Consider the following 17584-nt stretch of genomic DNA (forward strand, 5'->3'; position numbering starts at 1 on the left):
CATGCATAGACACATGCAACAGACCCCATATAGTGTTGCTCTACTCAACCACTAATAATAATAATCTTTTACTGTCACAAGTATGAAGTTATTGTGAAAAGCTCCTAGTAACCACATTCCGGCGCCTGTTCGGGTAAGCCGGTACGGGAATTGAACCCGCGTTGCTAGCCTTGTGCTGCATTACAAACCAGCTGTCTAGCCAACTGAGCTAAACCAGCCAATATGCAAGAAATGTGGATGAAAATTCCACTTGTATTTTAAATAAGAAAGATATAGTTTAAAAAGATACATCAACAATGAGGCTTACAATTTCAGATAAGTTTTTAAAAATAACAAATCTCTACAGAAGAAGAGTTAAATTGGGCTTGAAACGATAACTTTGTTTCTCTGCACAGATGCTGCAAAGACCTGTTGAGTTTTTCCAGCACTTCCGGCTTCTAAATCTCTGCTGTTATTTATTACTGCTTTTACCCGTTTCTCGCCACGCAAGCTAAATTGGAGTTATTGAACAAATTTTTCATAATTACTAACTTGTTTCATAGTGTCAAAGGCACAAACAAAATTCACCTTTTCACATCAGAGCCAAAGTCTTCCAAAAATTCAACTTTTCGCTGGGAGAAGGCTACCCTGGTTTCTATTGGCATCGTACTACTTATTGCTTTGTCAAAGGCATTCAGAATGTTTTCCTCATTCAGTTTGAGATCAGAGTTATATTCAAGTTCCAACAGATTCAGATATAGTTTGGTGCTTTCCTAAAATCACAAAACAGATCAACACTAACATCATTCAAATGTTAAGAATCCTAATAATACTACCTAGTAAAAAGATGGCAATATTTTACTCATTTCATAGAAACTAACTGACTACATTTAATTGGTGAGCTCCCAAGTCAGATTCCCAGTCTCGACAACAATGTGCACTTGGGCTTCTTTGGAGGAGTTGCACTCGTCTTAGACAGCCTGGAGAATGGGAGGGAAAATAAAAATCAGCATTTTATAAAAAACACATATCCTGAATTGGTGACAATTTTTTTGTCACAGGATGGGAGTAAGAGAACATACCCAGCTGTATACAGCATGGTATATGGCAGTAGTATAAAGCCATTCAAGCTGTTCCAGTGGGTCAAATTACTGTAGAAGATAATCTGAAAATACACAGCAATGATGAAAGTGAAAGTTCAGGTAAAAATAGTTTGGCGTTAATTGCCCATAAAGCTGTTTATAAAAAGACCGATTCACATACAAATATTGCACATTACAGGTCGGTTTTGAAGCATTTTACAAAACATAACATATTTAAACCAGCACGTGATAGATATTGCCTCACCTAGCCACCAATAGATTCTAAACTTTGCAAAGGGTACAAGTCTCTTCAGGAATCAATTTTTTGAACTATAAACAGCAGTTAAGAAAACAAATCTCATTCTCAGATAGTTATTCAAATTGCACATCACAGTTACAATATTTTAAACATTTAAATGCTATGACAGTTGCAACCTTGTGACTTGTTAATAAGAAAACTGGAACTGCAAGGAGTATAATACCCATAAGTCTATATATAGATATATAGACTTTAAATGTTAGCAATTCGAAAAAGGCTCAGCAGTTTATTTTCTTGCATAACTGGTTAAAAATATTAGGCAGACAACCCCAGGTTGGCATGATACAAGAGTTCAATACGGTTGTAAACACGGTGGATACATTTGTCTTAAAGATTCAAACGCACGGGCAGCACAGTGGCGCAGTGGTTAGCACTGCTGCCTCAAAGTGCCGAGGACCCAGGTTTGATCAAGGCTCTGGGTCACTGTCCATGCGGAGTTTGTACATACTCCCTGTGTTTGCATGCGTTTCGCACCCACAACCCAAATACGTGCAGGCTAGGTGGATTGGACCCATTAAATTGCCCCTTAATTGGAAAAAATGAATTGGGTACTCTAAATTCATATTTAAAAAAAAAGATTCAGGCGCAGACATGGGGAGAACGTGTGAACTCCACGCAGTCACCCAAGGCCAGAATTGAATGCTGGTCCATGGTGCTGTGAGGTAGCATTGTTAACCACTGTGCCACCCCGTACTTCCAATTTAACCACTGGATTAATTACTATGGTTCCATTATATAAGTTAATTGTATTGTATAAAACAGTTAATTGTCTTAAGTTTCAGAAAGAATGCAGCATGCTGTATTTCACCTTTTTGATGTCACTTATTTTCTCTATTAGCGAAGCAGTCTTACAGCAATAGCTCAATCAGCAAGAGAAACTGAATGTATACAGCCATTTGTCTAAGCGATTCTGTATTGGAAATGATCAGTACTTTTCACATGGATTTGGTAAAGAAGCTTATAATCTAGCATGTGATCCAATATAACTTGGCTCACAATTAAAATGAATATTACTACTTGGTTTTAAGATAAATGTAAATGTTGCCACAGTGGCAGAAGATCCTAGGCTGCTCTCCCCTTTGAGCGCTGACTAGTGGTGATTTGACCTGAGAGTGATCATATCTCGGGCGAGGGGCAAGGTTGAGAAGGCAGGGCCTTCATGAATAACCTCAGCAAGTATGGGAACGGAGCTAACCGATCCTATTCTGGCTGGTTCATGATGCGGAGCAAACGCCAACAGCGTAGGTTCAATTCCCGTACTGGCTGAGGATATTCATGAAGGCCCTGCCATCTCAACAGTGTCCCATTGCTTGAGATGTGGTCACCCTCAGGTTAAATTACCACTCTCAAAGAGAAGAGCAGCCGAGAGTCCTCTGGAATGGCGGTGGCATTAACCATTCGAAATTAAAACAGAACATAAAAATATAAGACAGAACAAGCTGCTCCTTAGTACTCCAAATCTAAATATGCTTCGCTGCTTTACAAGCTTGGTTCACAGAAATCATAGTTTTAATGAAGTTTACATTGAAATAATTTCCACCATACCTTATCAAAGTCTATTGCTTCCACTAAAACCTTCCTAGCCCTAGGAAGGCTCTTCTCTACTTTGAATAAAAGACGAGCCAACTTCACTGCATAGAAAGATGCTTCACTGGGCATTTTACTGATTTTAATTGCATCTTGTAGCAGAAACTCTGCTTCATCTATATTTCCATGGCGCCGTTCTAGGCTCACTCGTCTTAAGCGAACCATGGCTAACCCAGGTACAGATCCTTCGAGTGTTTTCAGGATTCTTCGTGCTTCATTAATGTTCCCTGAAACAGAAATTACGAAGTAAAGACAATTATAAATAAAAATATTTCATAGATGACGGTTATAATTATGTCTGGGAACTACCATCACCAAAAGGTGTTATTAGCCCCACTTTACTAAGTCTTTAAAAAACTACATAATTCATCATCACCACAAGGATTTATATCAAAAGCAATTGAGTAGACTCAGATTTAGATTTATAGCTTACCTTGTTGTTCCTCAAAAGCTGCCCAAAGTAAGTGTACCATGGGTTTCTTTGCAAGATGAACTGTACATGCTCTGCTGTACACATGTCGCACACCTTCATTACAATGGCTTTCCATGAATTTAGCATACTGTAATTTTAAATACATAACAAATATTAATTCTGATTCAAGCTGCTGACCAGGTTATGTACTGGTAAATCATTAACTTGGATTTAAATGTTAATTATATCAGTTTTGTTAATTATATGCTGATGGAAAGCATCAATTGAGGTTTCACGTGAGCACAAATAAAGAGAAACTTCCTAAAACAGGCATGTGGTTGAATTAGGTGATATATGTTAATAATGTTTGACTCTGTAACACTGAGTAAAGATTGGCTCCAATACTATCCTTCACCAACTGGCTATCTAGAATAGAACATTAAATGTTTTTGAACAATAAGATACAAGTAAACGATAGCACTGGATGTTCAGATGATACGGTTCATCGGATTTAACTTCATTGCAAAGATCAAGTTTTGGAAAGGACGACAATTTTTTGTACTTTGAAAGCACGCACAATACAAATCATAACTTGAATGATCTCAAGTTACCAATTGTTTGAAGGAGAGAATCATACAATCTGTGGTAATTTCACTGACACAATACGTATATTTAACACCCTGGCAACCGTAGCTTTTGAGGAAACGTACAAAAACAGATCAAATCAAACTTCATTCTGCGTTCAAGCGTTCAGAGTCCAACACTAACTAGGGTCATAGCTTTTCGGCTACCCTTGGAATATTATTTTAAAATCTTTTTACAGTCTAATACAAAGAACCAAACAGAGTGGTTTAGCTTGTAGACTCGGGTTTTTGTTCTGTACATACCATAAGTTTACAAATGTACCCCTTTAATAAGGTTCTAAAGCAATTACTTGCCTTTATCCAGAAGTCTTCATAAAGGGCACAAGCAACAAGGCACCTCTCAAACAAAACCACCACACGTTCAAGGGTTCCATTTTCTATCTCAAAGTCAAGATAATCTTTCCAGTTTTTCAGCTGTACTTTTTCCAATGGCTTCACATGAAAGTAGGGCCGTTTAATCTATCATAGAAAGCAATAAATTACAACAAACCATACCAGCATACAACGTAGACCTTGTTTTTCTACATGAAAGAAGAAAAAAAAAAATCAAAAAAATGCTGCTGCACCATAGAAGACAATTCAGCATATTAAGTCCACAATGTATTTTCCTCCACAGATGTATAATTCTACCTTCTTCACATCTAGTTTTATAATTCTTTTAAAAATAATTATCTAATCCCGTTAAAAGTTATGGGTAGTTAATTTAAGGCCGAGTTAGGGGAGGCGGTGGTGTAGTGATATTGTCATTGGACTAATGATTCAGAGGCCATGGGGTAATTCTCTGGGGTCCTGGGTTCAAATCCCACCTGGGAAGATGGTGAAATTTGAACTCATAATCTGGAATTAAAAGTCTAATGATGACGATGAAATTGTCGTAAAAGTCCACCTGGTTCACTAATGTCCTTTAGGGAAGGAAATCTGCCATCCTTACTTGGTCTGGCCTACATTTGACTCCAGATCCACAGCAATGTGGTTGACTCTTAAATGCCCTCTGAAATGACCTCGCAAAAAAAAAAAAAAAAAAAAAAAAAAAAAAAACAGTTCAAGGGCAATTAGGGATGGGCAACAAATGCTGGCCCAGCCAGTGATGCCCACATCCCATGAACGAATAAAAATTCAACATCCAGTAAATGTTTTTCTCATATTCGTCAGTACTTTGCTGACAAATGTAAAAGTGAAACAAACTTATTTATTTTATCACAACTATTCAAAATTTTGAAGACATCCACAGGTACCTTTTAACATTCACAGCTAGAGTAATAAAAAACCCTGAACCTACAACCTTTTGTGCTATTGTAATTCACCATGCATCTTTGGTAATTCTGTAGTCCACCCTTTTCACCTCTTTCATATTGCTATTATGAAGTGGGCTTAAATATTGTCATTTGAATCAAATCATCTGTTGCATGAAAAAATGCAGGACGTTACAATTTAATGGCTCAGTGGGAGCACTCGCCCAAGAGTTTGGTTGTGGATTTATGCGCCACTTGAGAAACAAAGCTGCAGTGCTGAGCGAGTCCTGCATTGCTGGAGGTAGAGTCTTTAAAATCGGATTGGAAATCAAGGCCACACTGCCCTCTCAGATCAATGTAAAGGAAGGGGAATTGTCTTGGTCAATATTTATTCCTATGCCAATGCCCAAAACAGATAATTTGGGTCATTTATCCAGTTTGCCGCTAACTGGCTGGTGTGTTTCCTACATTGAAAGTGACTACACTTCAGAAAACATTCTCATTAGTCATGAAGCACTTTGGGACACCCATGGGTTGTGAAAGATGCCATTGAAATAAAGATTCTTTATTTACAGTTTAATTCAAACTACAGGTTAATTAAAACATTTCAGTGCAAAGAATGCGAATTTAGTGCATCCTTCTCAACTGTAGCCTAAGAATTTCTACAAGACCAACATTAGTTCTATGCTTTTCTACTGTGCCTCTCGATACAAAAATAAAGGTTTCTTTTTATAGTGGCATTATTTATTTGTGCTGCCATCTTTAATGCTGGGTGTATCTGCACATAATTTAAAAATCTTGTAATTTAAGGTGCATTGCTTTCCCTAGGTGTCCAAAATAAATTAATAAACTTTAAGTAGACAGGACAAGTAATACGGGGGGGGGGGGGGGGGTTTGGAATGCATCTGATTTGGATCGGTGTATACAGGTTAGAAAGGGATGCAATCCATAAAATTATGCCAATTCTGAACAGAAGGTGGTTTATCGCTAATCCGAGAACAAAAGATATATTCTTCCGTGCAGCAAATGTTAGGATAGTGTACAGCCTTTTCTCATTGGTAATTCTCTTATTGTCTGGGAGCCCCAGGACAAGTACAAAAGGATCAAACTCTTAAGGCCGTATCAAATATGTTCAAGTTCTTTTAAGTATGCCCAACCAATAATTATGACACAGGACCAGCTACAATGCATAGTCTCCTCTCACTAGTTTGCATTTTTGGCACAATGAGGAATTAGCAATCTCTGTTTGGTGTAACAAAGGAGCTGGTGGAATATTTTAAGTTGTGTCTCTTTCATCTTATTACAAACCGAGATTCTATTGGCATTTTCCCAGTTAGTGCCCAGATCTCCTAGTCAATATTCACCAAGCTTTTCCACCCCATGACTGCAGAGTCACTAGCGCATTCGCAAAAATGTACCATAAAACTTGCTGATTAATTGCTTTGGGTCCATAGAAAACAGGATTTTCTTTCAACTGTGGAGACACTAGCATCATGTTGCAGAGATCTTATTAAGAATAAAAATCTCCAAGTTGTAGATATCTGAAAAAGGAGCATCTCGGATGTCAAATTGTTGACACAGTTGCTCAAAAGATAACAAAGAAGTACTCCAACATGTCCTTTAGCTAATAAGTCTCCAATCCTTTCAAATATCAAAATCATCGTCTCTAAGACCTGGTGGGAAATCGGAGTTACCCTGAATGGGCGAGAGAGAGAGCGGAAGTCAAATATACCTTCCAACTCACGGACCTTGTTGATGATGATCGGATTCTCACACTTGTTCGGACAGTCCCAAAATCCCGAAGAAACAACAGAGCTTGTAAGGAATATTCAGACTGGCTAGCTTCAATATCAAGCCAAATGGGGGCGTGGACTCCTCTTCCCCCATTCTTGCATAAATTTGAGATCCGAGGGCAATAGATGCATTTTAATATTCGGCATCCCAAGACCTCCCTTTGCATTAGGAACTGTAATTTGGCCAATTTTAAGTGAGAAGGAGCTAAACACCACATTAATTTCCTTAAGACTATGCAGAAACTGAAATTGATAGCATCTGCAAAGGATATAACATCTTATTCAACTAGGCACCATATTCATCTTAATCAATGCTACCCTACCCATCCACGATATTGGTAAGGAGGACCAATGATGTAGGTCCCACTTTATAAACACAAGAAAGGGGGGGGGGGGGGTGGGGTCTGCTTGTTATAGCTGCCTTTAAACTCCCAACAAAGTGCTCCCATTTCTATGGGGGAAGTGGTATTTGTCTTGAAGGATCTTCAGTCTGGCAAGACTCCAGAACCCAATAATTTTAGACCACAAGATATAGGGAGCAGATTTAGGCCATTCGGTCCATAGAGTCTGCTCCGTCATTCGATCATGGCTGATCCATCCCCATTCTCCTGCCTTCTTCCTGTAACCCCTGATGCCCTTATTAATCAAGGACTTATCTATCACGGTCTTAAAGGCACTCAGTGATTCGTGCATCCATAGCCTTCTGCGGCAATGAATTCCACAGATTCGCACCCTCTGGTTGAACATCTCCTTTTTAAAGGATCCCATTCAGTCTGTGGCTGTGCACTCCGCTTCGTCTCTCCTACTAGTGGAAAATTCTTCTCCATGCCCACTCTATCTAGGCCTCAGTATTCTGTAAGTTTCAATGAGACCCTCCTCCCACAGTCCAAAGATGTGCAGGTTAGTTGGATTAGCCATGATATATTGTCCCATGGTGTCCAGGGATGTGGTTAGGTTATGGGGATAGGGCAGGGTGTACGGGGCAGTGGATATGGGTAGTGTTCATTCCAAGGGTCGATGCAGACTCAATGAGCTGAATGGTCTCCTCTGATTAATAAGGGCATCAGGATTCTAATCGTCTAGTTTCAACACTGACCCCTGTGGAACATCAGTAGTCATCGGCTGCCATCCTGAAAAGACCCCTTTATCCCCACTCTGCCTTCTGCTAGTCAGTCAATCCTCTATCTATGCCCCTAACACCATGGGCTCTTATCGTATTTATCAGCCTCCTGTACAAAGGCCTTGTCAAAGGCCTTCTGAAAATCCAAATAGATCATGCCCACCGGCTCTCCTCTGTCTAATGTCCTCGAAGAATTCTAACAGATTTATCAGGCATGACCCCCACTTTAATATGTGCTGACTGAGCCCTACTTTACGGTGCACGTCTCTGCAATCTCATCTTTAATAATTGACTCCAAAATCTTAGCAATGACCGAAGTCAGGCTAACCAGCCTATAATTTCCAGTCTTCTGCTTCTCTCCCTTCTTGAACAGGGTGCTCCATTAGCTATTTTGCAGTCCTCTGGGACCCTTCCCGATTCGAGTAATTCCTGAAAGTTCATTACCAATGCTTCCACAATCTCCTCAGCTATCTTCTTCAGAACCCCGAGATGTAGTCCATCCGGTTCGGATGATTTATCCACCTTCAGACCCTTCAGTTTTCCCAGCACCTTCTCCTTAGTGATGGCCACTACACTCACCTCTGCCCCAAACTCTCTTGAAATTCTCATATGGGGTGAATTGTAAAACAAAACACCTGAAACCAATAGCTCTAAGGGGGTTATCACCATCAAATGTGAGGCCCTGCAAAGCTATCCCTACAAACTTTATAATTACAGTCTTTCTCCTCAAAAGAGAGGAGATAAAATATGCCATGAATTGCACCGAATGCCCTTTCTGCATTTTAATCCTTCTATTGAGACTTGATCCACACACGCCCACCTCCCAGCAGTGGCACTACTCATCTTCGGGATCAGCGCAAAGGAGGTCATAAAACATATAGCTACATTATAAGCATACAGATGAAAAGGAAGAAGGATATTCTTCACACAGCCCTAGTGTCATACAGCCAGCACAGCAAATCCTTAACTAGAAGGAGCATGTGGAGTAAGTTTCATTAAAGGTAGATGGAACTCCCTGCCATTCCCTCAAGGATAAAAACTCATTGCAACGCTCAATTGCTAAATCGCCCCTGTCAGAATGAAAAATACAAAGGATCAGAAAGAAATTATAATGATAAGGGAGATAGTCTGGATTATACACTGAACTGCAGTCTGTTATTCCAAATGATTGCCTTCCATAGAGTTCACAAAAGCCAAGGCTTTAGCTGGATTTCCAAATCTTTATAAACGTGTCAGATGTCACCCTCAGTGTAGCAGGATACAGTAGGGCATATTGCACTCCAACGCCCTTTGGGCATCTTCTAACTACATCAAACCCAATATATCTCTGATGTATCGCCGCCGTGAAATCTTGGGAGAAAAAAAAAGAGATCTTTGTTCCCTCATATAGCAAGATCCCATTATTTCTAAGTTTCCGCCAATACTCTTTGGCGATCTTTGAAGTTATGAAAACAGATAATTACCGGCTGGGGTCCATGGTTGCGCTATGCGTCAGAAACAGGATATGATGCGCCCTTTCTAATTTAATGTGTCCAACTTTTGTTTCTAAATTCAGACGATGCGATAGCCAGTTCTGAAAGAATTTAACTGGAAGCTTGTCCTCAGCAACTCCTTGCAAACCAACGATCAGGACATTCTTTCTCCAGCCTCCGTTTTCCAGGTCGTCAAGGAATTCTGACATGCCACACCACTGATTTTCCAAGGATTGTAAGCAAGCCTCTACTGAGGAAGTTGCATTTGTGACAATACTAAGTCTCTCTTCTGCTTCATCAAACTTTTCACCCATGTTCTGCAGCTCCAAAGTATTAACATTGATATTTTGTACTAACAGATCAAGTTTCTCATCAATGACTTTAATAACCTTAGCAGTCAGCAGTTATGCCTCGAGTGTGCCAGATTGAGAGCCTGTGCGCTCACTAAATTGCTATGTTGAGAAGTTGGCTCCATCCCAGTCACTTATGATGATTTTGTCAATGGTTTTCTTAATATTTCTCGGCATTTTGTCACCAAAATTTAACCAGAAATCTTCCAGGGCCATATGACATTCTCGCTCTCAGCTTAGTTAAGCATGAGCTGTGTAAACGCAAAAGGATTATAGGCCGAGTAGTGCTAGAGCTCACAGAAACAACTATTCCCACGTTCGCGTCACGTGACCGGGACATTTTTATTTTTAACTAGTTATCGACCCATCCAGCTAGCATGGTTTATCACAATCTTGTTGATGTTTGGTATCACCAGAAAATGATAATACTCCCTTAGTTCCTAGATCCAGAGCATATAGAAATGAAGAATGGGTCCCCAAACCAATGCCTATAGAGCACTGCTATATGGAATGCAAGAAGCTTCCTTTCATCTTCTGGCCATACTTCCTTTCATCTTCTGCACCCACTTAAGATTAATTCTCCTCAATTCTTTAGGGCGATTGACTTTATCAAGCCTCGTGTGGTGCTTATGCACATGGATACAATTTACATACCACTTCTAAAACATTGTTCAATTACCTTATTTTTTGAAAAGTATGTTTTAAAAAATCTCAAATATAATGTGCTATTGAGAAATGTGTGTGGATCGATCCTGATAAATTCATGTTTTTTCAAATGTTTGGTGCTTTCAACCAAAGCAAACTTGACCAAAAATTTCCACGCCGCATCACTGTCTTCGTGTCTGAAATGAAGAGTCATATATGCTCTCTACCTTTGTGTAGAACTCTGGGAAACTTGTTAGAGCAGTTGCAATTTCTTCAAATATAAAAAGCCAAATTATTTCTTTCATAACCAGAGCAGTGAAGCAATAATGCTTAAAAATTGCAGAGTTCAACTATTTCATCATTTTGCATTTTTTCCTGGTTAAAATTGTTGCCTTGTTACCAAAATTACCAACATGCTGTCAGTTCCTCTGCAATAATGAAGTGAAGCATATCAAATGCAACAATGCAATAAATATTTGCAATTAAAACATTTTGAAAAGGTGAGGTAAGAGAATCACATGGTCTAAATTAGCTGATTTCATTTCAACTCAGAAGGACCAAGGACACAAGAAATTGACTGATTGTACACGGCTTTTAAAAACTCAAAGTGTGAACATCTGTGTCTGTCCTTCGTACTCTGGAAAATAACCCTATTCAGTGAAAAGGGAGAAAGATAAATCAATAAGTACAGATCTATCAGTGGTGAGAAAACTACTAAAGATCATGTTCAAGCACAAAAATCAATTCTCACTTGGGGAGAATTATTAATAAAGGACAATTAGCACAGATTAGCGCAGTTTTATCAACGGCAAACAACATTGGAGCAACCTACCCATATTACTTCATCAAAGTACTTAGAAGATTAATTAAGGTGGGTGATTGGAATGTTGCATGAACAAACTTTAAAAAAGTAATTAGTAATTATGGGATTAAAGGGATGGTGGTAAATTGAGTATATAATTGGTCAAAGGATAAGAGGCAAAGAGCTGCAGTGAACAGATGTTATACAACTGGACAGTAGTTACATAGCAGTACTCCAACATGGACGCCCTATTTGAGACTGCCAATAAAGCCAATCTTGTAGTGAGGGGAGCTTTGGAAATAGCCCTTTTTCTCGTGCGTTATAAATAATCGTTTGCTTTGATATTTGGCATTCTTGCATCAGTCCTGATGAATGAGGACAAAACCTTCAAAAACATTCTTTTTCAGCAACATTAGGAGTACAATTTCTAAGCTTATGATATAAAATGTGGAACATCGTAAATAGCGAAAAGGATAGTAATTTCAGGAGAACAAAGATATATGGCAGGTGTGATTTGACAATGATGAAGTTATGCACTTTTGTGAGGAACAATATGGGGACCCACAAAATCTAAATCATACTAATTTGAGTCTGTGCAGGAATAGGGGAGGAAAGGGGTCACATATGCACACATCTTTGAAAGTAGCATGACACGTTAGGATGACATTTGGGATACTTGGCTTCGTAAATGGGTTATTGAATACATAAACTTAAATAAAGGTTCATGCTAAACCTTTATGAAATCACTGGTTAGACCTCAAATGGAGTAATGTGTACAATCTAGGCACCATACTTTGGGAAGAACATGACGACCTTTGAGAGGGCACCAGGTGACACAAGGAATGAGGAACTTCATTTAAATGGAGAGATTGGAAAGTTGGGCCCCTTGCAAAATTCTAATCATAAGACCAAAATAAATGAACTCTTTTAATGACTGGTGTTTTAAAACTCCAGGGAAACAAAACTATGTATATATTTTGCCTCAAGGTCATGGTTGTACCGCGTAATTATAAATTTTACATACAAATAACACATCACAGGGATTTTGTTTTTAGAATCTTTGCACTTATGTTCCTTTTAATACTTACCCCTTCCTCAAAAGTCCATCGTCTCCCAACTTCATTCTCATTATGATTGTAAGTCTCCTGACGAATTTCAATTATTCTATGACGCATATTCTCTATTTCAGAAACAATCTGGAAGAACAAGAATGTCAAATCCACTTTAATTATTCTATGACGCATATTCTCTATTTCAGAACAAGAATGCCAAATCCTCAGCAAGTGATAAAGGGAACTAATCTGGGTGAAACCAAATAAGGTAATTAAAGAGGAAGTAAATTATTCAACATCCCAAAAGATAGACATGAAAGTGGAGGTGGAGTTAACAGTATTAAAGGGGGACTTCCGGTGGCGGCTATGAGGGAGTAAGTTGCGCATTTGGTGGCTCTCGCTCAGGTCAGATTTTTAGACCTTTCCCCCCGACTTTTTCAAACTTTTGAGTGCTGGAGGGGAAAACAACAGCACTGTAGATCTGGATCCATACAGAGTTGTATGGACTTGAGTAGAAGGGAGCGAAAACAGGCGAAAAAGGGGCTGAACAAAGATGGTGTGGAAGTTCAAGTGGGAGGAAAGATGGCCGACGAACGGACGGTCCAGACAGCACTGGACATAATGCTGAAGGTCATGAAGGAGAGCTTTGCAGTACTGAAGCGGGATAATTTGGAACCGCTTCAGAAAGCGGTGGAGCGACTGGACCAAAGGCTGGAAGCCCAGGATAAGAAGGTCCAGGCATTGGAGAAGACAGTGGAGGAGCAAGCGGATTTCCAAACGGTAGCGGACGTGGAAATTAGAAAGTTGAAGGAGCAACAATCAAGGCTGATGGACAGGCTGGAGGACCTGGGAAATAGGTCTCTCCGGCAGAATCCGAGAATCATTGGGCTCTCAGAGGGGGCCGAGGGAGTGGATGCCACGGCATATGTGGCAGACATGCTGCAGAAGCTGGTGGGGGATGATTTCTTCCCGCGTCCGTTGGAGCTGGACAGGGCACACAGAGTGCAGGCGAGACAGCCGCGAGGGAGCGATGGTGGCCAGGTTCCATAGGTTCGTGGACAAGGAGCGGGTTCTACAGTGGGCCAAGAACACGAAGAGCTGCTTATGGAACAACAGTGTCCTATCAGGATCTGAGCCAGGAGGTGGCCAGAAGGATGGCAGCCTACAGACAAATTAAAGAGATCCTGTTTAAAAAGGTCAAGTTTGGGCTACTTTTTCCGGCGCGGCTTTTTGTCACATACCGGGAACAGCAACATTATTTTGACGACCCGGAGGAAGCGATGGACTTCGCTAAGGGGCATGGACTGGTGCCGAACTGAGGACCCATCAAGTTAGAGTGCTTCAAGGGATGTTTGCATTTGTCTGTGGATTGCCCTTCGTGTTAGCGATGTCATTCGGCATGTTCTTTTACTTAAAATTTGGGGTGTTCTTGTGTTTGTTTTTGCCGGTTTGAAAGATTTAAAGTTAAAGTCATAGTTAAAGGTTAAGTTATTGGGTGCTGGGGGGCTGTACGGGTTCTTTTTGCTATTTTTCTGGTAATGTTGGGAGGGGGTTGGGTGGTAGCGCCCACCTCAATTACACAGTTTGAATTGCACTATTGTGGGGGTGAGCTTTGTTCTTGGTTTGTTTTCTCTCTGTTTCGGTCCCAGAGTGATTGCTCGAATAGGGCTGTTCTGGGGAAGTGGTGTTGATGGGTGGGGGGCAGGGAGCGGGGAGGGAACTGAACCAGGTAACAGGGAAGAGGTCGGGGGTGAGAGCTGCCAAGAGGCGGACCAGGGGAGGCGCGGCACATGGGCAGGGCCCAAGAAGGGGGATGGCTGATCGGCGCAGGTGGGGGTAGGATGCCCTCCAACCAGGCTGATCACCTGGAATGTTCGAGGGTTAAACGGGCCGGTCAAGAGGGCACGTGTGTTCGCGCACTTACGGGCCCTGAAGGCGGATGTAATGTTGCTGCAGGAGACACATTTGAGAGTGGCGGACCAGATTAGATGACGGAAGGGCAGGGTTAGCCAGGTCTTCCATTCGGGGCTTGACGCCAAGACCAGAGGGGTCGCGATCATGATTAACAAACGGGTTCAATTTGAGGCGGACAGCACAGTTGCGGATGGGGGTGGTAAGATTTCTCATGGTCCGGGGTAAGCTTGAGGGGATGAGGGTGGTCCTAGTGAATGTTTACGCTCCAAACTGGGATGATGTAGATTTCATCAAAAGACTGCTGGGGAAAATCCCCGCCTTGGTTTCGCACAAGCTGATTATGGGTGGGGACTTTAATACAGTCCTTGATCCCGACCTGGATCAGTCATGCTCCAGAACGGGCAGGGTCCTGGCAATGGCAAGGGAACTGAGGGGGTTCATGGAACAAATGGGGGGGGGGGGGGGGGGGGTAGACCCCTGGAGAATCAGTCGGCCGACGGGGAAGGAGTTCTCGTTCTATTCACATGTTCACAAGGTTTATTCTCGTATTGACTTCTTTATTATCAATAGGGACTTTTTGGAGGGGGTGAGGGATACAGAATACTTGGCGATCACGATTTCGGACCATGCTCCATATTGGTATGACCTGCAGGAAAAAAAGGTTGAGTAGGAATAGTGAGAGTGAGATTATAAAAAGAGGGAAATCCAAGAGAAAGAAAGGGTGAGAGGAAAGAGTAAAATAAGGGTAAAACCGGGTAGAGTGGGATCAAGAAACATCTATCCCTTGTTTAATGCACCTGCTCTCCTGAAAAACAGCTTACTAAAAGAAAATATGCTAAACAAAATACATTTTTCCATAAGAAAACACAAGTAAAATCTCTATTATTATGGTGGCAGTTAATTAAAAATATCAGTTAGTAAAGTTCCAATTACCAATGATGGAATACAGCACGATACTGGGGTATGAACTCGTATGCAAGTACTCATAGTAAAGAACAGTATTCTTACTTTTAACCTTCAACAGTACCTTAAACATAAAATAATACAGTATACAGGCATGGGTTCTAGATACCTTCATAGGGGAATATCAGAAATTCTGGTTAGAAAATTCCAAAAAGCAAAGTTTATTGTACCATAAAAGGGTTGGTTTATATTCCAACCCTAGACAGAACATTGCCCCATTAACTTACCTTTCTCTCGCTCAATGCAGCCACATCAGATTTTTTAAAAACCACACCAAATGGTGAATTAACATATCACAAAGGTAGCCTCCACAAAGGAAAGGAACACTCAAACAACCAGGAGTGGTTCTCGTGACAGTGGCTGGCTGAAGGTCTCTACCCGATTCAGGGGATTTGGTTCGATCAGGAGAATCACATTCACGCCTGGCTGCTGCAGAGCTCATACTGGGACTTGGTGGTGGGCCTGAGTATTCTCCAGAGTACCTGACTGGCTCCTGGTTGCTCCACTTGGATAGCGTGGCTGCACACTGAGCCAAGGTTGAGACATAGCCGTGAGGTAATAACCTGGAAGCAGTGAACTTGCTGAGAAAGTGCAAGGTCAACAAGAAAATAAAGCTAAGCTGGAAAACTGGCAGATACAGGGTAAACAGTGCTGTCCAGCCAGCTACTGGAGGGCAGGGATATCATCAGCCAGCAGGGCTGGCAGTTAACAATGTGCTATAGTATTTTACAAAATTTCAGGTGGTTGTGAAAACAAATGAAATGTTGATGCACAATGCATGTGCAGTAATGCCGCATCAATCAAACTAAATCAAATTTTGGCTTGTGTCATGTGAGAGTACCTTTAAGAAATTGGTGTTTATAAATGGGTGTATATAAATATCTGTAGTGAGAGTACCTTTAAGAAATGGGTGTTTACTACTGTAGTGATGTCAGAGAGTGGGTGGAGCTGGGCTGTCTGTCAGCTTTTTACTTTTGTTTTAGGCTGTTTGCTGCATGGTGTGTTTTAGTTTTGTTTTGAGTGTTGGAGCTGAAGCCAGACCAAGCAGGTGTACTGCTGTTCTGTCTGTCATCAAAAGACTAGCTCTTGATCATTTGGTGAATTCAGAATTATAAATGTTTTCAGTAGTGACTTTAACCTGATGTGCTTCTGATAAAGGTTCTGTTCTAAAGTCGTATGGAAGTTAAAAAGGAAAGCTTAAAGGTTTACTTAGCGTTGTAGTCTTTGGGGGTTGTATTTGAACTAATGGTTGCTAAGATGTTCACTATGTTTTAAAAAGGTTAACTTGAGTTCATAGAATATACATTGTTTTGCTTTAAAAAATACTTTTCCATTTCTGCTGTACCACACCTGTAGAGTGGGCCGTGTGCTCCCCCTACCACAATCTACTAAAAGTTGTGGGTCAGGTGAACTCCATGATATACTTTGGGGTTCACTAAACCCAGGCCCATAACACTTGATCTTTTTGTTAGGGAAAAGGTATGGCATAGTGTTACTGGGCTAGTAATCCAGAGACCCAAGGTATTACTCCAGACACCTAGGTTCAAATCCCACCAGAGCAGATGGTGAAATCTGAATTTCATTTTTAGGGGGAGGCAGTAGCATAGTGGTATTGTCGCCTGACTAGCAAACCAGAAACCCAGAGTCATGTTCTGGGGATCTGGGTTCGAACCCTGCCATGGCAGATGGTGAAATTTGAATTCAATAAATACAATCTGGAATTTAGGTGACCATGAAACCATTGTCGTAAAAATCCATCTGATTCATTAATGTCCTTTAGGGAAGGAAATCTGTCTTTCTTACCTGGTGTGGCCTACACGTGATCCACAACAATATGGTTGACTCTTAAATGCCCTCAGTATTGGGCAATAAATGCTGGCCCAGCCAGCGTTGCCCACATCCCATGGACAAATTAAAAAAGGATTTCTCCAGTGTAATTGCACACCTGTTCTGAGGAAGGAGTTCATTCTTAAACTGAATATGTAGGTTAACTCTTTCATGTACGAAAGATGAACTCAAATAGCCACAGGTATACAATTACAAAAAGCAAGGAGTAAAAGAAAACAGGAAAAACCCTGAAGAGATGCTACATTTCAGTGTTATTGAAACTCGGACTTATTAGCTTTGATTAGACAAGTTAGCTAGCAGCAACCATAATATTCATCCTATTTCTTTCTCCTTCCAAATAATTTCAATGGCATTATTGGAAGTGAGGAAA

The 17584-nt window shown here is 40.8% G+C and overlaps 1 protein-coding gene across 9 annotated transcripts in view; it reads right to left on the reverse strand.

Moving 5' to 3' along the window:
• Nucleotides 1-17584, reverse strand: part of prpf39 (PRP39 pre-mRNA processing factor 39 homolog (yeast)) — a 75047-nt gene that overhangs the window by 10192 nt on the left and 47271 nt on the right. For 3 of the 9 annotated variants that reach the window (XM_072491310.1, XM_072491317.1, XM_072491300.1), the window contains 5 exons: nucleotides 12526-12633; nucleotides 4318-4482; nucleotides 3401-3527; nucleotides 2926-3194; nucleotides 568-752 (listed from right to left, as the gene is read on the reverse strand). In XM_072491310.1, the coding sequence (XP_072347411.1) occupies nucleotides 568-752; nucleotides 2926-3194; nucleotides 3401-3527; nucleotides 4318-4482; nucleotides 12526-12633 (854 nt within the window). Of the gene's footprint in view, nucleotides 1-567; nucleotides 753-864; nucleotides 1145-2925; nucleotides 3195-3400; nucleotides 3528-4317; nucleotides 4483-12525; nucleotides 12634-17584 lie in introns of those variants that run through there. The other 6 variants (XM_072491326.1, XM_072491331.1, XR_011938292.1 and 3 more) reach the window with 6 other exon arrangements.

This window comes from Scyliorhinus torazame, chromosome 2 (assembly GCF_047496885.1).
Source record: "Scyliorhinus torazame isolate Kashiwa2021f chromosome 2, sScyTor2.1, whole genome shotgun sequence".
NCBI lineage: Eukaryota > Metazoa > Chordata > Chondrichthyes > Carcharhiniformes > Scyliorhinidae > Scyliorhinus > Scyliorhinus torazame.